This window comes from Gopherus evgoodei, chromosome 5 (genome assembly GCF_007399415.2).
Source record: "Gopherus evgoodei ecotype Sinaloan lineage chromosome 5, rGopEvg1_v1.p, whole genome shotgun sequence".
Classification (NCBI taxonomy): domain Eukaryota; kingdom Metazoa; phylum Chordata; order Testudines; family Testudinidae; genus Gopherus; species Gopherus evgoodei.
The window spans coordinates 63,826,488-63,848,307 of NC_044326.1; the positions used below are offsets into that span (position 1 = coordinate 63,826,488).

Below are 21,820 nucleotides of genomic sequence, written 5' to 3' on the forward strand. Positions count from 1 at the left end.
TACCACCTTGAAGAACAAGAGAACTCCTCCAATGGCACTGAAGCAGCCACAAGTTCATTGTCATGCGAAGTCTTGACAATTTACTGTACTGCTTATTTCTTGACATCACATCGCTGCAACTCAGCATCTCCACATATTATGCAACACAACCATGAAGTGTGTGAGACATTGTCAGGACATGTTTTGTGCCTCCAGCATTCCAATTACACAGGTAAATAAAAAACCTCCCCTTGTAGGAAGCATGGAGTCCGTAGATACCAGGGAAAATTGCCACATCTACCTTTCATAGTGATGTTGATTGGATTTGGATCAGAGCACAATGAGGAAGTTTATGGTCTTATATAACTGACATTGAGGGGGCTCAAAAACAGTGAACAATGGGCCGAGAGGCTCTTTACCTACTTGTTCTCCTGTGCTGGGCTGCTCTCCCCTCTCCACAACCAGCTGCTGGGAGAAGTGGAAGGAAGCAGTGGTGCTTGGTGACCCTCACTGGCAGCTGAGAACATTAATCTGGTTGGTGGAGCATGGTGACCTGCAGTGGCAGCTGGGGACATTAGCCTGGTGCACTCTCTCTTAACCACACATTCTGAGCACAGCTTCAAAGCACTCACTGAAAAGTCTGTCTGATACCTCCTTGGAGGCCTGGTGGAAGCAGAGGGGATAAGTCTTCCTGCATTCTCTGGTCCCAATAATGTTTGAGCTATCTCAAATGCCCACCAGGCATGCCCTAAGGCATAGTAGAGGTGTGGAAATGGCTGATCTCCAGAGTCTAGAGAAGTGGCGGCAGAATCTAGGGGGACAGGTGAGATTCACTTTATGGAGAATGAATGGTGGCTCCATCTGGTAGCAGAGCAATCCTGCCTGCCTCTTTTTCTTCCTACGGAAAGGGGTCAAAGAAAAGCCAAGCTTGGAATGACCTGCTCAGGAGGAAAATTCTGCCTACTAAAGAGGTCAAACCCCCCACTGAGAAATCTGAAGGGGATTGGAGCAGGAGATCTTGTCCGTCTCTCCCACCCACCCCCACAATCTTCTTCAGCCTTGCTAGCTCCTCAAGCAGCTGCAGAGAGGTACCAGTCCGTCATCATAGCATCTCTGAAGGAGGGAGCAGAATTGAAGAAGAAAAATAAAGTCCCAAAATGCAAAAATAGCCACAGGACAAAGCTGGAATTCAGGTGGCCAAATTCCTAAACCCAACAGTTAGTCTGAAATTTGAAATAAAGTTTTGAATTTTTGTCAGAAAAGTTCTGCAGCAGGGAGTTCTCGTTGAACTTGGCTGTCGCTGTGGAGGCAGAACAAAACTGGCAGGAACTGCCCTCCCCCTAAATTCTCCAGTTGCCAGTAACTGACAAGTCAGATACTGGCCCCAAGCTGCAAGCCAGCTAAAGACCCATCGGAATGTGGACATCAGCACAATGAAAAATTGTGCATTCTACCATACCTAGTCACCTTTAACCACCTCTACGTTTACTCCACAATATTCATACACATGGAATTCCCTGAGAGGGACCACAAAGCCACTACCTTCTTTAATTCCTTCCTGCAGACTCACTTCTTCCATGATCCTACTGTTGTCTACTTATTTAATCTGTCTCATGAATTCATACAGTACTATATATGCAAGTATAACTCCTATGGATCATGGTGGAAGTGCTCCCCAAAAAGCATGTACCCCTTATCAATTAAAAAAACAGTTCAAATGAAAATCTGCTGCCCAGAAGCAGTAACCAGTTTAACAGAATATACAATGAACAACAACATTCCACAAGGAGGAATAGCACAAGATACATCTATTATAAAGATACAGTTATGTTTAAAACAGAAGCATCTCAACGCAATATATCATAACTTGAAATACTTCACATTTTCTAGCTGCAGAATTGAAAATATTCCTATTATTCATCACTGCAAGAGCTTTTTAAAATCTAATTGTGCCATATGAGAAGCAAGGTTCAAAGAGACTACTATAATTGACAGCCTCAGGTCATCTAAATGCATGACAACTTCAAGACAGAACATATCCAAATCAAGTATGCAACTGGCAGTTCACAAATGTCAGTAAGAAATGAAAACCAAATACAAAAGCTTTACTTTAAGTTGAATTCACCAAACTCAGTTAGGAGACCAAACTTCATGTCACAGAACTATTTCTCCAATATTTATTGGTGTCATCCAGACAGAGAGTATGTAGAAAAGTACAGTGATACTAAAAAAATAATAAAAATCTGAGTCAATCTTTCATATTGAACTTGTCACAGGAATAATGAGACTTCATAAAAGACAAGAACCTCTGCAGATCTCTCCTCTCTGAATAGTAATTTTAAAGATGATATTAAAAAACATATCAAGCCCCCAGGTAAAAATCTGGAACCCCAGTGCAGAGTACTCTGTGTCTTGTGACTAGAAGCTAGACTGCTAAGTAATGAAAAGCCAAGACCTTTGCACAAACATAACTTTAGAATCTAAAGGGGAGACAATGAAAACAGCCATTCCACAGGAAAGTCAGTGGTCTGCTTTGTTCACTACCAAACGTATCAGTCTTCCATAGACTGGCTCACCATTGGATATAATTTTTGAGGCTGGGGGATGGAATTAATTTAGCTGCTCTCCACCCTTACTTGTTTAAAACAACTGGATTGTTGGACAGGAACTACTATGATTTATTGAGTACAGCAAGATGCCATTCAGAAGACTTACACTCCGTCTTCTACTCCTGAGCACTTTCAGGAGAGAACTGCTGGACATCAGTCCCTTCCAAGAGTTCTAAGTTTGGAAAAGATAAAATGTCTTTCATGTTATGACTATGCTAATTTAGTATGAAAAAAAGAGGAACACTAGCCTTATTGCTCCACTGTAAATTAATTTAGCATCTAACTGCAGGACTCGAAAGAGACAATCCTCAGTGGCAACAAAAATCTTTGCCAGACAAATGCTATCAACATAAGCAAACTCTAAAGCTTTAATAAAAATATGTACTTGCTAGCGCTTATGGATGGCAACACTTTCAAATGTAGACCAAAAGGTAAACTGATGCACTGTTGTTTTCCTAGATCTTCAGAGAGAAAGGGCCAGTTTCTGTATTGCTCAGAGATTTCCCCAGACTGCCGTACAGTAACACTGCACAGGGTCTTGTCAGGTTTCACAAACTTCTGAATAGAAGAAGTGGGCACCAGTGAAACTAATAAGAATCAGATGAAGTTCACAATGCTGCTCAGGAAAACTCCAAGCAGTAGGACATACAGTGGGGGAAGACAATGACACCCGTCCCCACACAAAGAGAGAGAGAGAGAGAGACTGGGTGAAGTGTAGATTGACAGACACCCCCATAAGATCAGATCATATAGCAAAGAGGACCTCTAACCCTTAGGTCTCCAAGAAATATACTAAAGGTCCAGACAACAGCCTTCAGTGCTCTCAGTAATAAAAATGAATGGTAGCCTGATTGCTTCACCCTTTAGTCTTCAGATTCCTTAGGACAGCATCCTGCCTTGGTCCACCTTGAAGGTGCTGAAAATAGTTATACTTTCAGGAACGACATTAAGAGTATGTCTACACTGCAGTTAAAAACCCATGATTAGCCCAGATCAGCTGGCAGGGGCCAAAGGGCTGTGTAAATGTGGTGTAGGCATGCATGGTGCTGTACAAACAAATAAGAGACAGTCCCTGGCCCAAAACACTTAAAATCTATGACTAGGAGCCTGACAACAGGTGGGAGAATGCGTGCATGAATGTGTGCGCGCAGGGAGATATAATCTTTATATTACAGATGAGTAAATGATTTGTACAAGGTCACAAAAGGAAGTTCATAGTAAAATCAGGAACTGAACCCCAAACTGACTCCCAGTCCAACACCTGCCCACAAGACTATCCTTCCCCTCATCATTCTGCAGATCACTCCCTGCTGAAAAACAATACCAGAGAAATTCTTTTTCCTCTGTCATGGTGCTGATAGGTCACTTGCATGCCAAGGTGGCTAGTCAGAGCCCTGGCAGGTGAAATCACCACTGACAGACAAGCTGCCTACCATGCTTCTTTCACAGATTAACTTTTGAACAGACTGAAAAATGTGGATCACAGTTTACCAGGCTCTCCTGTGCTAGAACAAAGCCCTCTCCAATCACCTACTAGAAGAAAGTGATATTCTCTCTCTCACACACACACACACGCACGCAAGTTCCCTCCCACAGCTGGATACTCTCCAAACTGTTGTGTTTGGGACTCAGCTCATTGGACCCTGTGTGCTCTTTAAGCCTCAAATCCAAGCAGACTCCAGGCACTGTCCCTGTCTATGGTCTCTAGACATTATTCCAAGGGTGTAGATCCTGTTTAGCACCTACTTCTGAGAGCTGGGACCCTGAAGTCCAATTGCTCAGCCCTGATACTAGTGCTGGCCCCTCAGACTTTCCTTTCTGTAGCTTACAATAACCTCCTCCCACCACTCTGAATTTACTGTTTAACTCTTCAGGGACACAAGACATTGAAAGTGGACAGACATTTTGCACAGGACTGTAAACACCATTACTCTATACTGTATACTTGAAAGATACACAGATCTAGACAAAATAAACACACGTTGGCATTTTCCCTGCCATTCTGGAGGAGAGTTTTTGGGCATGGGAATAGTTGTCTAGAGCATCTGAGGGTATGGCTACACTTGCACTTCAAAGTGCTGCCGCGGCAGCGCTTTGAAGTTTCGAGTGTGGTCGCAGCGCTGCACGTACTCCACATCCTCTACGGGTGTACCTTGCAGCGCTGGGAGCCGCACTCCCAGCGCTGCGGCACTGTTTACACTGAGGCTTTACAGCGCTGTATCTTGCAGCGCTCAGGGGGATGTTTTTTTCACACCCCTGAGCGCGAAAGTTGCAGCGCTGTAAAGCGCCAGTGTAGCCATGGCCTCAGATCCTACTCCTGGAGCTCATGACTTTGCTCCAGTCTAGACTCACGGCACCTCCCTCGGCCAACTAGCCTTCTCTCACTTTAGCTGGTTCCCTTGTTTAACCAAACTCCCTGCTATGAAAATATGCCTCTCTCCCGCCCAAAGCTTCCTGACTTTTGCTCTGTAAATCTCCCCCCCACCAACACCTCAACTCTGCTGCTGGGGATTTTCCACTCCCTCTCAGTGCATAATTGAATGCACAAGCTTCTCCCACCTTTAGTCAATCCATTGACCCAAGGTGTTTCCATCTGAACAGTTGACCAGTTAAAGTTTAATGACCAACTATTGTCCCTAGTCTGGCAGACACATGCTACGGCGCATAAGCAAATGGTGGCTGCCACGTCCACATAAAGGCATTCCATGATATAACAACTTCTTAATGTCAATCAGAATTCATACATTGTATATAGACGGATTCCTCAAGTCATCAGTGATCATAACCCATATGTTTCTATACCAGATTTTTTTGACCCAAAATAGGTCAAGTTCCGTCTTGTGAGTCAGCCAGTTCACACACACAAAAGACAAAACAAAACAAAAACAACACACTTCATTTGCAACTTAGCTTGGGCACAGTGGCAAAATATCTTACTTACTTGTACCTTCCTGCCCCACCCATTACCCCGCTGTAAATTGGGGTGATCATCCCCATTTTACAGATGGGCACTAGGACACAAATACTCAATGACTTGCCTACAGTCATATAGGAAGTCTGACAAAGCAGAAGTTTCCCAAATCCTAACCACTAGGCCAACCTTCCTTTCCCTATGGAGAAGATTTTATAATGGCTAGTTAGCTTCCAATCAAGCAAAAGCTTGTTTTGTAGAGAAATTGGTTTTAATAGAGCATCGTAAGCTACATGTATGATTAAAAGAAGTCAAACACTGCAATTTGCAGTTGAAACTTTCACTTGTTCACAGCATGAACTCCGAGAGTCAAATGGATAGTCTTTTTGGCAATCTCTCATTTAAAAAGAGTTTTCCCAGAAAGGTATCCAATATGCCTACAGTGTGTCACCGGCATAAGTGCTATTTTTAATTTTGTTTAAATGCTCTCTCTTATGTGACTTTTCTACTTCTTGGTCCCACCAAGTGCTATGTATGACTTCCTTATCAACTCTGAAGACTAGGATTCTTTGAGCAGTGGCTATGTCTTCAATGTGTTGTGAAATACCAAACACACTGCCAGTGCTCAAAACGATCCAGTGAGAACAGTCCAACAACAGGTGGAGGCACATAACTGCTTGCAGATTTTAATACTGGAAAGCTACAGTGAACATGCTGCTCCCTCACAGCTATCATAGCTCACCAGTGGTGCTGGAATGCTTTTTATAGTGAGGGTGCTGAAAGCCAGCAAAAACTATCCCCATACTTTTTACCTCATGCCACCCCCCCTTTCCCCCCCACAGCTGAGGCAGAGCCAGAAGTCAGAATCCCGCATGCACCCCCTGGCGTGGGACTTGCAGCCAGGCCCCTGTGGGTGCAACTGGGACCCCACGGGCTCAGCCCAGAGCGTGGCAAGAAGCTGAGAGCCTGCGTGTGCAGCCGGCACTCCTCATAAAACCTGTGGGTACTGCAGTACCCCCCACATTCCTAAGTCACGTGCCTATGTAGCTCACCATTATTTAAAGTTGTTTCATTCATACAGAAGAGAAGTGTCTTTTGGGATTCCAACAGTCTCCCTCTCCTAAAGCCCATTTATTCACATTAGAAGTTAGCTAGTGATCAGTTGCCATCATTTTACCCAGGGCACATTGTATACGAAGTCCATCTGGAGATTCCCACTTCCATGGCCTCTTTTAGGTTGCATTTTCTTCTGTACAGTTTCCGGGGATTGTGGCCAGACTGAAATGCTCCCTACATGGTTCACTCTGTTAACCTGTTTAATAGTGATCTGAAACCTTCCCAATGCTCAATTTCAACATGTTATGGCAGATACAATGTTCTCCCAAAATTTCCACCTTACAAAATGTAGTTGGTTGAAGCAATGTAACTGACTCTCTGAGACAGATTTCCAAACAAAAGTTTCTCTTTTGCTCTCATCCTGCCCAAAAGCAGTTTTAAATGGACACCTCCCAACAGATCACTCACTGTTTACTTTTTTTAATCAACTCACAAACAAAATAAAAAGTTAAAGAGAAAATGTTTTTTCAGCCTCAAGCTCTGAAAGTCTTAACAGAATTTCACTTGGGCCATAAACTCCTAAATGAACAATTCCAAATATCACAATTAAGTCTCTTATGCCTACCGTATTTTTTTCCATTCAGGGTCTCAGATTGTGCTATCAGAGAGCATTCCAATGAGAAAAACTGATGATTAATGTCTGTCATATGTTGTTTATCTTCCCCACTCTACGGTTAAACTGTGTTTTCTTAATTTATTAAGATGGTAGACTGTGTTATCTGGGAAGTCAAGGTTGAAGTAGAGCTTTGCATTTGGCTCCAAGAATGGTGAGATTTTAGGTTAATACTTGATCACATAAGAGCTAACTGACTTTTTGCAGACTGACCCAAGTCTGGTAATAGAGCCACTTCCTGAAACATATGCCACATAGACGTACTTTCACCTTATTATAATATCTTCAAGAGAAGTCAGCAAAAAAACCAAACAACTTTTTAACATTAATAACTCCTGAATGTACTAAAGATGACTCTCTCTAATTAAAAACATTTTCTGCTCAAGAGCCATCCTTACTGCACAATGGATATTGTTTCTGGATATCTGATATTTCATTTAGCATCCAAATACCCAGCACAGATACTAGTTGACTGTTATTTCAACAGTACATTCTATGCAAGTACCTTTTCAACACTGTTTTCATTTGGTGTTATTTAAAACCAGTGATTAGCTTTACAACACCTTAGTCTGTCAGTACACAAGTGGCATATTATAATAAATTAAATTTCACACACATCTTAGACACCATTGACACGATTCAACTTCATTTCAGGTCTGTGGCACACTAAGGATGCCCAGGTGCCTAAAAACCTTCAGACAAATCACAAAAGCAGACTTTCTGAATATATCTTATCACTTCTTGGAAGAAGAAAAAAAAAATTCCACTGCAGCTCAGCAAATCCCCTCCCCACTTCTATGGATGTGACAGAATAGCATACCGCACTACTAAAATGAAGTGCTGTTATCTATGATACTGCAAACTCTTTCAAACAGAAAGCCTATTCCCAGGTGGACTGAATTGTTTATGGCATTAGTAATGGGATCTGGAGCAGTCTCTCTAGATCACTGGTTCAAATCCACCTTTCCAACCAAAAGTCACTATCCAACAAATATTTGGAGACCACCATGAAACAAGCAGATAGTTAGGAAAACACCATTACAATTACATCATGGTTGGCAATCTCAGCAGATAGCCTAAGCCCTGATCTATAGCTGAAACTTAGGTTGACGTAGCTATGTGACTCAGGGGTGTGAAAACCACATCTCCTAAGGGTACGACGTTAAGACAACCTAAGCCCGAGTACAGATACCACTAGGTCGACTTAGCTACCTACTGCTTCAGAGGGAGTGGATTTACTACAGCAATAGAAAAATCCCTTTCATTGCTGTAGCAAGTACCTACACTACAGTGATATAGATGCAGCTGTACTGCTGTAGCGCAGGCAGAGGTGGATTAAGATTTATTTGGGCCCCTGCACATCCCACCCCAGCCACGAGTTCCACACTCTGCTCCTCTACTTTCCCCAATGCCTCACAGTCACTGTGGCGCATGCCCCCTTCAGGGGACACAGAGGAATGTTCGGGAGGAGAGCACCACCCAGCCCTGCTCTGACCCCAGTTCCCCTCTGGCCCCAACCCAACCCTACCCCCAGCCCCAGATCTGCTCCTGGTCGTGGCCACACTCCTGGCTCCCGAACGCAGCCCCCAGTCTCAATGCGACCCCCAGCACCTGCTCCTGGCTCTGGCCCCCGCTCCCAGGGGGTGGGGAAGAACCTGGTGGGGGAGGCACAAACAAAAAAAAGTTTGGGAACCCCTGGCCTAGGATAACTAACTATATGTCCAGTTTTGGCCCCGGATGTCCCAACATTTTGGCAAAACTGGGCATTTGTCCCATTTGCTCTTGCCAACTGATCACCTAGGGGTGGGGAGAGGATCTTGGGCCAGCCCTGCACAGGGGAGGAATGGGCTTGAGCAAGTGGCTCAGGCCAGCTCCACACAGAGAGAAGAGGGAGAGGGAGCTTGGACCAGCTCCGGGCAGGGGGAATATGCTCACTCTACCACAGGCTCTGTCTTCTGGTCTGGCCGGGGGATGGGGCCTCAGAGGGAAGAAGAGGAGCAGGACTGAGGGGAGAGGAGGAGCAGGGAGCAAGGGCCAGAGTGCCGGCGCTCCTGCATAGTCATAAAGTGACCGGGGCCCATGCGGTAATCCACTACTGAATGCAGACATATCCTAAGGATTGAATTAGTACATATAGAAGATAAGTCCTTCAGGACAAGATCAAAGCTGTTATCTTTATATCTATTATGGAGGTGAACTTCAATGGCAAAGAAACCCCTACAAAAATGAACATCCAGCATTAAAGTGAAGTTCAGTTTTAGTCATTTTTAAAGTCTGGTATCCAAAAATCTCAAATATTAAAATAAGATTGTTTTAAAGGTAATCTTGTAACAAACAGATTTCTTCCTGGAAGTCAAGATGAGAGGCAAGTGGCATTCTCTTGGTAGGTCCGAAGCCCATTTTCTCAATATGTCTTGGCAGCCCTCCCATTTAGAGGGCCACATGAGAAACATGGCCACTGCTCAACATTAGGGACATCCAATGAGTATGTTCACCAGAAGTTTCTGGTAGGCTTATCAGGGGGAAGAGGAGCTCTCCTAAAATGAACAGCTTCAGCTCATTGCTCAAATCACTGAGCTAGAACAGACAGAAAAGAGAGGCAGGGGAAGGATTGTTGAACAATGGCACATAATACCACTTCCTCTATGGAAGATCAGATTTTTTTTTTTATTTATTTATTTTGCCTAGCCAGATACAGGCCCCTGGATGCAGGTCACACATCTCTGTGACAGCTAATCTAATTCTAGCACCAACTTCTGTTGTTTAAAATGCCTACATTGCTTCAGAGGGCACTTTCCAGAATTAATGAATCAAAACAGAAACTGGGCAGAGTGAAAATAAAAAGAAAAAAAATACACTCTGTTCTCCAAGCCAGGTAAATTCTTCACGCTAAATCTGAGTGTCTGGGAAATGAAACCTTCAATAGTTTGGATGTATTCCCAATGAAGAGGTCAGGCAGGTTCTGAGCAGAAATTTGCAGAAGTCCATGGATCTTTTATATGGATCACAGCACCTAGCAAGCAAAGGAGAACAATGGATAGCAACTAGCAACATAAGTAAGGAAACAGATCCAACAAAAAGTAAGCCATATCACTCCAGATGCTCTGTTTTGCTATACGCAATCCAACTTCTATACTTTGGTAAGCATAACATGATCACCCAGCGAACCTCAAACTTTTGTTCACTAGCAGTATCAAGCTATGAGACCAAAAAAAGGGCAACTAAAATGATTAGGGGTTTGGAGAGGGTCCCATATGAGGAAAGATTAAAGAGGCTAGGCCTCTTCAGCTTGGAAAACAGGAGACTAAGGGGGGATATGATAGAGGTATATAAAATCATGAGTGATGTGGAGAAAGTGGATAAGGAAAGTTATTTACTTATTCCCATAATACAAGAACTAGGGGTCACCAAATGAAATTAATAGGTACCAGGTTTAAAACAAATAAAAGGAAGTTCTTCTTCACACAGCGCACAGTCAACTTGTGGAACTCCTTACCTGAGGAGGTTGTGAAGGCTGGGACTATAACAATGTTTAAAAGAGAACTGGATAAATTTATGGTGGCTAAGTCCATAAATGGCTATTAGCCAGGAAGGATAAGGAATGGTGTCCCTAGCCTCTGTTCATCAGAGGATGGAGATGGATGGCAGGAGAGAGATCACTTGATCATTCTCTGTTAGCTTCACTCCCTCTGGGGCACCTGGCATTGACCACTGTCGGTAGACAGGATACTGGGCTAGATGGACCTTTGGTCTGACCCGGTACGGCCGTTCTTATGTTCTCATGTTCTTAAAAGGGAAAGCACAAAAGAAGAGGTTTAGGAATGATAAACAGAGAACACGCTAAATGGGAAAAAAAAATACCTGAGGTTGAGCAACTTAGAACAAATCATCTGTTTACTATGTGAGCTGCTATGTATTGTGTCTCACTTACCACAATAGTAAACCACAATGTCTGACTAAAACAGCTCAATGCTTAGCTGCTCTGCTGCATCCCATAATTTCTCTAATCATTTGAATACTATGTGAAGAATGTTCTGTAAGCATGTCAGATGATTATTTCTACAACATTCCACCATTCACTAGGACAACTGTAAATGTATAAAGTTCATTTTATATTTTGCAATGCTTGCAATACAGAGGTTAAAAAGGTCTTCACTTCATGCCAGATTGTTACCTAATTCACGTATCTTTGTGTACAGCACAGTCATTTGCTTCAGTTACAGTGGAATGCATTTTACACAGGAAGTGCTTTCCATCCCAATGGATCTAAGCTCACTTCACAAGCCATATAAACATTACTATTGGAGGCAGTCACACTGGGGCAAGAGGAAGTCATTCGATACACTTCACAACAACGTAAGGAGAGGGAGGGAGGGTCGGGGCACTTTTGGTCAAGTACATCAGGGCAAGCCCTTATACTTACCAAGTGCCTTAGTAGTTAAATTTATTAACCTTAATTTGGAATGTTGCTGATTTTGCACTCTATGCGTTTTATGACTTTCAAGCCAACCTTTGTACTTTTGGACAATTTAAGCACTTAGGGTGACCAGATGTCCTGTTTTTAAAGCGACAGTCCCAGTTTTGGGGACTTTTTCTTATATAGGTGCCTATTACCCCCCACCTCCTGTCCCGTTTTTTCACAGTTGCTATCTGGCACTATACGCAGATGTACAGATACTCTTTCTTTAACCTGTGTAGGAGACAATTTGAACATTTGCTTTAATAAAAAAAGTTTAAATCTAACATTCTTGCCGAACAGCCAGGAAGGACCTCAGTTTCTGGATTATCATCTGAGCTCTGCATTCAAACTCAGGAAATTTAACTCATTCGTTTACTTTAGAAAGATGACATCTGATTCAAACCTCTGAAGATGTCTGATCTTTCACCATCAAGCCATTCTCTCGTTAGAGAAAGTAATTTTTTTATACAAAAGTGTCTAATCTGTATAAACAAATAAAATACAATACAAGTTAGGCCTGATCCTGCAAACATTAAAGCATGTGCATAATATACTCACATGACTAGTCTCATTGACTTCTATGAAAGAACTTGCGTGAGTTAAGTTACATACATGCTCAAGTGGCTTGCATGAACGGTCAAAAGAAAATAAAGCCCAGATCCTGCCAACTGTATCCCAAGATGCTTTACAGGATTAATGCAAATACAACAGAGGAGGTACAACCAGAATGGAGTTGAAGAGGACTGATTTTTGGAGTTGTCAGACGTGTTGGATGAGAAACAAAACTGGTCTTGAAAAACACTGACTGCACTATGTTCACAGGCAAGCCTAGGCACCATGGGGTCGTTTGGTTTTTGTCATCTCAGAACCCAATACTGTATTGAGAATAGGCAAAAGCCTGTGCTCTCAACAGGCTCAAAGCCTAAACATTTATTTTCCCCAATTTCTAAATATAAAAACTACAGTAATGTAGTAATTATGAATCCACATCCACTTATTATGTCCTGGAATAAATTACTTCTATAGTCCAAAGCTTCCTCGATGCTCATGAGTCACTGCATTTTTGTCATATCTTTAAAAAAAAAAAAGTTGTAAATCAAGCTACTGGATCTTGTACTAAGTAAGAATATGTAGAAACAAAGAAGAGCCTAGCGTAGAGCACATAATACAATCTGTGGTAGCAAGTGAAATGTTTAAAAATTAGACCAAAACCCAATTGATAACACACATTTAACAAAAAGGAATGACACAAAATTTATGGATTTCTCCTTTAACAACTCTGGGTAACAGCAAACTGTGAACTAAACGGCATGTTTGTTTTCAACAAGGAAGTTTCATAACTCATACATTTCAAATGCAAATGCAGTACACTCCCTCTGTGAGGCTGTGTTCTATGGTTACCAATGGTTTTAAAACTACTTCACTATTTATTCAAAATCTATTAAGTTCATTAGAGTACATCGGGTGTACTCCCTCCATCCCAGAAAGTTATATTTCATCCAGTCCCAACCACTTCACCTTCCCTGCTTAGTAAACCATTTTTCACAAATGAACTTCCTATTAAACCTGTGTAATATGGAAACCAATTCAATATCCCCTGGGTCAAGCCCTATATAATTTTGGCCATGATCATGCAGTCTAATTGGCACAGGCAGACTCCTGATAGCTTTATGGAGGTATACTGCATGCGCCTAGAGGCCCACCTGCACAAGCCACATTGCCAGATCAGGGCCTTACTCTCTTGCTATGATATCAGTATTTGTTTGAAAACCCTGTTTATGAAAAATCAGACTCGCATCTCTTATTGATGTCAACTATCAACAGACATTATACACAGCTATTAATAATTATATTTATACTTCTGAATAGGGTAGTCGATTAATCGGAATTAACTCACGATTAGCTCAAAAAATTAATCATGATTAATAGCAGTTTTAATCACACTGTTAAATAGAATACTAATTGAAATTTATTAAATATTTTGGATGTTTTCTACATTTTCATATATATTATATTGTGTTGTAATTGAAATCAAAGTGCATACTATTTTTGCTTGCAAATATTTGTACTGCAAAAATGAAACAAAAGCAAAAGCATTTTTCAATTCACCTCATACAAGTACGGTAGTACAATCTGTCATGAAAGTGCAACTTACAAATGTAGATTTTTGTTACATAACTGCACTCAAAAACAAAATAATGTAAAGCTTCAGAGCCTACAAGTCCTACTTCTTGTTCAGCCAATTGCTAAGACAAACAAGTTTGTTTACATTTAAGGGGAGATAATGCTGCCCTCTTCTTATTTACAGTGTCACCAGAAAGTGAGAATAGGCATTTACGTGGCACATTTGTAGCCAGCATTGCAAGGTAATTACATGCCAGATATGATAAACATTTGTATGCTGTAATTTAAATCAATATATTTGAAAAATGTAGAAAACATTGAAAAATATTTAAATAAATGAACAGTATTCTATTACTTTTTTTTAATCGTGCAGTTACTTTTTGACAACTTGCCCATAGTCACATAGGAAGTCAGTGGCAGGGCCGGGGACAGAACCCCAACAATCCTCTGCCCTAGCCACTACCTTGCATACAGAAGTGGACACACACCAGCATCTTTTGATTAGTCAACTTTAGCTGTTTTGATCGGAGAAGAGTTGGGTTCTATCATCGTTAAAGATATAAGGGGTAACACTCCTAGGCAAGAGTCACCATAGTATTTCAATTATGGTAAACAAATGCCAATATTTTTAAAAGTATGCATACCACGCACATGGAACAAGACGCAATTTTGTTAAAAAACAAAAAACACTGCTGTTCTGCAATACTGGCTGATGCTATCATAGTATCACATAATATTAGAATTCTGCCTCGCACTTCATTTCACAATCCTGCAGAAGGCAGGATAAGTAGCTGAAGGTCTGATGCCAGGAGTTCAGGGACCTTTAGCATTTTACTGTGGGTTCAATTCCTGCACCAGGCAGGTTTATTTAAAAGAAAAACCCTGCAATCAGACAGAGAAACGAGTTCCCAGACTTCCACTGAAACCAAAGTGAGGGACTAGGGAGTTTCACAGGAAGCACACTACACTGGTTATAAGCAGGAGAGACCCTGCAGGAATGGATGGAACCTAGTTATTTGGGGTAAGAGTAAAGGACGATGGAGTGCTAGCATGTAGACTGAAGCAAGTCAGGAACCACACTAACAGGGTTAGATGCCAAATGATCGGTCTCAGTAGAATGGTTTATAGAAAAGTTGTACAACTTGGTGTGTCAGATGATCTGCTGCATACTCCTCCTCTTCACTACCAGAACAGGAAAGGTCATTTGTACCTTAGTATACAGAAGATTTATTTAATAGACTTACTCTGGTGACTCCACGGTTAAGATCATGTTGATATTTGTACTTAACAGTATTAAAATTCCTATATTTCATAGTTTAATGACTTAGTCTCCAAATTTTACACCACAGCTCTTCAAAAGACAACTGAACTTTCCACCTTTTTTTAGTCAAAGTTAAAATTTACCCTTTTTAAAAGAAATTCAGGCCGTTGCAGTTAAAGAATCATCACCACCACAACCCCCAAGTTTCACATGCAAATACATTTTCATAGCACCTCAGACACATGCGAACAGAAAGTCATTTTATCTGTGATAACATTGTTTAGTTCTGTGATGAGCAGATCCACTAGGTACTTCTGCCCTCTGACGCTGCCCCCATCCAAATAGCTCTCTTGCCTGGGGTCCATACTTGGATCTTCACAAAAGCTCTTGCCTGCACCATACCCCAGCTACCTCTATGCCCATGCCTCCTCTTCCACCTCTAATCACGCCTCCTTCTCAGCCTTCCTGTAACATATGTCTGAGCAGCAGCTCCACTCCTCCTCAAGCAGTTGCAGCTTCAAGTCTCCCCATATCCTGTCCCTTCTATGCCCCCTGCTATTCACAGGATAGCAACCAGGAATCGCCAGAGGAACAGAGAAGAGACAAAAAGATTGGGGCAGGGATCGACTTTTTGTTGTGTTTGTAGCGCACCTGACATAATGGGGTCCTGTCTATGACAAGGCCCCCCTAGGTAATATAAGAAATAATAAAGCTCCTTGTCCCTTCCATGTGGAGAAGGAATAGAGCTTTTAATGTCCAGTGTCTCCAACCCAGAAAAGCAAAATGGCACCACTGAGGATTTGGGGATCCCCAGTAAAAATCCCAGCACCCTCTCCATCCTAGAAGCTAGAAGAAGCATGGAGAACTGGGCTTCTTCTCCACTTCAGTGGTTCACAAGATAACTGTATTTCACACCTACCTCTAACTAGCTGTCTGGTAACTATTTCAAACCCTTGTTTTGGTTATGCAGACAGGATATTTCTAGAGCAGTCTCTAATAGGCAAACACCACAACACGATAAATCTATCACTGCTTTGATAAAGGAATCTGTAAATTCTCTAGAGATACATTTCACCAACTCTACAAGAGGCAAAGAAGAGGAGGGGTAGTTCAGCCCCCGTGCTAATTCATTCCCTGATATTCTGCTGAGATTGTTGACAAGTGTATCTATCAGAGATAATTGTGATAGCAGATTTTATTATATGGAATTCATTTTATGCAAATGACTAGAAGGATATCTGTTAAAGGTGACTGGCAGCCACTACAAGGCTATGCAAAATTTACTGACACTTAACTGCCCAGAAACCAACACAAAACACAAGGAGACCCACTGCCCTGGTGAGAAATCCAGCACTATCCAATTTCTGGAAACTGGAGGGAGCTGAGATTCCTATTTAGCTGCTGTCGCTAAGCCCTCCTTGCAGCTCCACCATTCATGCTAGCCTCCAATGAGGTGTCTAATAAATGTGAAGCCCTTCCAACATCTGTTGGCTGCTGCAGAACAGCAGCATATTTTCACTGTTTCCTTCTCTTCTACTCTAGGCTATTCTACTCTGCCCTTGCCTCAGCCTCTTAACGAATACAAAGGGACTAGGAGGGAAATGTGTGTTCTTCTATCCCTCTCCCACCTCTTACTTTGGTCTTCCTCCCCAATCAACAGCTGGTCTCTGACGCTTTTCATATCTTTCCAAGCTGAGACAGAGTGAAACTGACATGGTTTGTGTTTATTCCACCATTGCCTAATAGGTTCTAAACAGCAGCAGTGGAACTGAGAAAACTGGTTAGTTTTCAGTCTGCTGTAGCTTAGAAAAGCAGCAGTAGTATAGGCAAGGTTGTCAAGTCTGTAGATTTAAATAATAAAAATAGTTCCAGGCTCTTTGCATTCCAGTTTGAATTCAGCTCAGTTCTGCTTCTCTTTACACTCCATACCTTAGAGGTCCTGATTTTTAGCCATCAGTCTCCTCTAGCCAAGTCAACACAGCCCCTGAAGTATTTGGAGGAGGTCGCTGCCAAGCAATGCAAACAAAGCACTCCAAACCCCTTAGCAGCAGAGTCTATTACAGTACCTCTAGCACACTTTCAGCATGCATGGACTTGGAGAGTACGAAAGTCAGGTGCCAAATCATTCTCACCAACAAATATGAGAACCATTAAAGTCAACTGGATTACTCACAACTGAGGTGAGCAAAACTGAGCCCCGGTCCATGAATTGACTCCAGGTCTTCTTCTTTGTAGTGCAGAGTACAATCATTATGTCAGCAGGCCTGATCCATATACTCAGCAACATGGCTTTAAACTGGGAATTTGGGGCAGGGGGAGGAGGGGAGGCCAGGCAAGGATCTTATCCTAGGAGTGCCTAATGTGCTTAGCCAAGATTTGGTACTATATATGTATATAAAAATTGCATATATTCCTATGCAAGCAAGTTTCGCCAAAGCTTTGAAGGATGATCAATATTTTCAATTGCCAGATCAGTTTCCACACAAAAGATGCTTCACACATCTAGTCTTTTCTCTGTTAATAAAGAGGTTCCCAAACTGTGAGCCGAGGAGCACTTGCTGATAGTTCAGACAGTTGCCTAGTCACAAGACGGTGGATCCCCCACTATTCTCATCTGCTGAATCAAGTTCAAAGAAACTAAAAATGTATTACATTTTTTTCCCCAATGTTGCTTTTATCTTTAAGCAATTGCTGTGGTTTCCCCCGGGCTGTTATGGAATTGCAAATGGGAAGGAAGCTGCCCACAAGACAGTATCTTATTAAGATTTAGCCAAAGTTATGAAAGAATTTGAGAATCCTTGTACTAGTGTATTCCACAAGTACATTATGCAACTGTTTTATTTTATTCAGTTCCCTGACGTAAATCATAAATTGAAAATACCTAGCTGAATAGATATAAGTATGTTACAAGTCAGTCTCAGGCTTTCCAGTACATCACCACCACAGTACCTCAGCACTTCATCTTGACAGTTTTAGATACATTCCAAGATCATTAAGAATCCACACATTGCTATATTGATGAAAACCTGGAGGCTCATGTTGTAGTTCTTCTGACAGCTTTCTAATCTGTCCTGTATAGTATATCAACATGCATTTTTCTAATATACTTATATTTTCAACATAATAGAGCCCAGAGTGAGGTAATCACGGGCATTTCAAACAAGTTATTTCTGCTATTCCAAATCTAGTCAGCAATCTAAATATTGATTGCATGTACAGATACTAAAATCTTATAGTGCATGGACAATCAGCCTCTTTTCCATACAGGTAATTCAGTTTCAGTTGAGCCATATCCACTATTTTATGGATTATCTCAAGTGCCTCCTGCAACATACCTCTTTCTGTTTGTTTTGTAACAGTAAGAAACAAGATTGACAAGAGTTAATAGAGTTACTCCAAACACTGTCTCCTACACTGTTTAACAAGGACTTCACTCCATTAGTCCTCATTAAAGAAAATACATCTAGCCTCCGGAGCTTGATTGTGTTTCAAATCCTCTTTCGCACCTTGATTTTTTTTTATTTTTTTTTTTAAGAGAAATTAATTTACAGAAATCCCTGCACGATGAGAGAGAGATACAAAGTGTAATTCTCTTAGTTCATATTTAAAACAAAAACTAAAAACTAAAAACACAACTCTGTAGTAATTGGAGTAAAGACTCAAATGTACTAGGAAACTAATCACACAAATACAAGATAAATATGGCTGAACATTTTAAGGACAATAGAATCCACAAGTGTCAAATGTTTCTTTTGTTTTAAAGTGTTAATTTGTTCAGAAGGCAGTAATATAGATAACTGCAATCATAATTTGACTTTTTATTTGCTTTATGCTATGTACTTGTCATCTGTTTTGTAAACACAAATCTAGAACAAAACTGAACTGAAAACACTAATTTCAAGGAACATTGAAAAACTCTCTATTTTAACTATCAAAAGTCAAAAATATTTACCAAAACTTCTTCAGAAGCCAAATATTTAAACAGATCCAACAAATATCACTGTCCTGTGAACACCACCATGTCACTGACATTTACAATATATTTAAGTTGTTTCAAAGCACAAAGGAAGTCACACAACAGGGTTAACAGTGTTAGAACAGTTAATTCCAATACCATGTACATCAGGAAAGCAGGCCTGACTGTGTATGATGCTTGTCAAAACTTTCACTATGCATCTAACAAGCAGTAAGGCTCTGACACTAGCTAGCTTCATCACAACTGCCTTTTCTAACTTCAGCAGGGAACTATAAACCAAGACCTTCATGGATAATTCATCATGGTTTGTGCCATAAATTTATAATGCCATTTGTAAGTTTCTGATAATTGGATTACAACAGGCTTCATAATAAGGCTATAGCTTGCACTATGCACAAAGTAAATAACCTATATTTAAGAACTTTTTAGGCCACAAATTAAAACAGATCTCAGGTTTAAAAAGTGGCTTATAAAGTAAAAGCCTCTCCAGAACTGAAAGATTTACATAAGATAGTTGGTGCCTTAGAAGGGTTTGAGTTGGTTTTACTCCCTCCCATCCCCAAGTTTTGTCTTTTGTGGTTCTTGTTTAAATATATAGGGATGAAAAACGCAGGGAACATCCCAGTCTCTAGGTGGGGAACTGAAAGGATTTAGCCTGGCTGAGGCCTACTTAATAGATGAGGCCTGTAGAGCTCTTGCAGCCTTAGCTTCTTCACAAAAAGAAATAAGAACTACATTTTGGGCTACAAATATCAGGCATGTTCATGGAGCTTGGAGCAAGGAGACAGGCAGTTTCCTGACCTGAGCTTTCACAGTAAAGCAGACTTAAAATGCCACAGCCCTGCACTTTCACAAACTGAGGGATTCAGACCCAACTATACCATACTTAGGAGTCAACGGGATGCCTAGCATTTGCTTCTGGGGGTTTTCTCAGGAAAGACTGTTATAGAAGTTTGTAGAGGACAGACAAGTACATTCTAACTGCTTTCAATTTTTAAATCTCTTTCTTTCCTGGGATCCATGGGTCCCCAATTCTCAATATCACACTACATGAAGGAAAGATTTAATAAAACTACAACTATATACACACACAGGCTGCATATATTAACCGTAAAGAGCATGAAAGCTAGTTTTTAATAAGATTAAGGATGGGGTTCACCAAACAAAAATCACAAAATAGATACTGTTAAAAAAAAAAAAAAGGTGAAACCAAATCAATGAGAGACAATAAATACTGAACTGCCAAAAGGATCAGGCTGATTTCCTTGATAAACAGGCACTCGCTAGCCAGGCCCCTCTTCCCAGCGTTTGTTAGTGGGGGGAATGCCTCAGTTTCCAAGGCACTCTCCCTTCCCCACTCCTCTTCAGTCCGCTTCCAATCTGAGTGAGCGCAAGACACCCCCCCGCAAGTCCCAACACATCCCCACCACACATAACCCCCACCCTCATCCCCTGCCACAGGGCTGCACCCCTTTGTCTCTCCCATTATATAACGGGGTGGGACCCTCCTGCCCCCCGACCCCAACCCGGAGGCTCCGGCTGCAGCTTCTCAGCTGGGCTCACACTGCGGCTGCCGGGTCCCCCCTACGCCTGCCCTCGCCCTCATCCCCTCCGGGCCTCCCCTCCCTCGGTCCGTGCCCACCTGTCCCGGGGGTCGATCCAGCTGGTCTGCTTGTTGTTGTGGTCAATGTAGAAGACTTTGCCGTCGTAATCCCGCGCCTCCTCCCAGCCATCGGGTAAGGGGAGCTGCCCATTCCCCGCTTTCCTAGGCATGGTCAGGCGCCGGGGGCAGCTGCTCCATAGGGCCAGGAAGAAAGAAGGGAAGCGGGAAAAGCCCCCAGTAGAGCCGAGGGACGGGGAGGGGGGATCCGGAGCCGGGCCTGGGGCGGGGAGCGCAGAGAGTCTCTTGCAATCGCTCAGGAAACCCTCCTCCCCTGCTCGGGTTCAATCCACCATGTCTAGGCTGCCGCCGCCTGCTCCAGCAGCACCAGCGCAGGGGTCCGGGCTGAGCCCAGCCGCTCTCTGGGTTCGGAACGGGGGAGCCCGGCTCAGCCCCGGGCAGCAGTCGCCGCCGCTCATTAGCATGAGATTAACATCCATCTCATCTGCATGCACATTCCTCGCCGCTGCATTCCTCAGCGTTAACCCTGCCGCTGCTGCTGCCCACAGCAAGCGCGGGGGGGGGGGGCGACCCAGGCCTGACAGACCCCGCCGCGGGGGAAGGGGCGACAGGCGCGGCGGGGCCGCCAGCAGCAGGCGAGGGCTGCAGAAAGGGGGAAGGAGAGGGGTAGGCACGAGCTGGAGGGGCTTCCCTGCCCCGGCGCTGCTTCCCAACTGAGCAGCACAAGGGTCGCTGCCCGCCCCCCGGAAAGCCGGCACTTAGCCCTCACCCCCAAGCTAAGGGGGCCCGGGGCTCAGCTGCCTAGCGGGTGGAAGTGGCCCGCTGGGAAGCCTCCCTTACCCCCTGGCTGGTGGAAGGACTATGCCCTCTCTGATCTCTCAGCCCTGGCCCAGGAGCCAGAGGGGCGTGCCTAGCATGCACTGTACGGTACTACAGCTAGTCTGTGCTCCTCAGGGCCAGCAGCCGACAACCCGCTAGTGCCAACCTCCAATAGGCAGAAAATCATGCAGCAGGCTCCCAGAAATCATGAGATGTGACTCTGAAAACAGAATTTAAAAAAAATACATAGACTGGGTTCCTTTTAGTTGACTGCAGGTTCCTGAACCTTGAGGTTCACTCAGCTTTTGTTTTCAAGCTTTTCTCCACAGCCA

At 42.8% G+C, this 21,820-nt stretch overlaps 1 protein-coding gene across 1 annotated transcript in view; it reads right to left on the bottom strand.

Moving 5' to 3' along the window:
- Positions 1 to 21,223, bottom strand: part of WWC2 (WW and C2 domain containing 2) — a 162,218-nt gene extending 140,995 nt beyond the window's left edge. The window contains exon 1 of the mRNA XM_030564541.1: positions 20,691 to 21,223. Within this exon, the coding sequence (XP_030420401.1) occupies positions 20,691 to 20,821 (131 nt within the window). The 5' untranslated portion in view covers positions 20,822 to 21,223. The remainder of the gene's footprint in view (positions 1 to 20,690) is intronic.
- Positions 21,224 to 21,820: the final 597 nt, after the last annotated feature.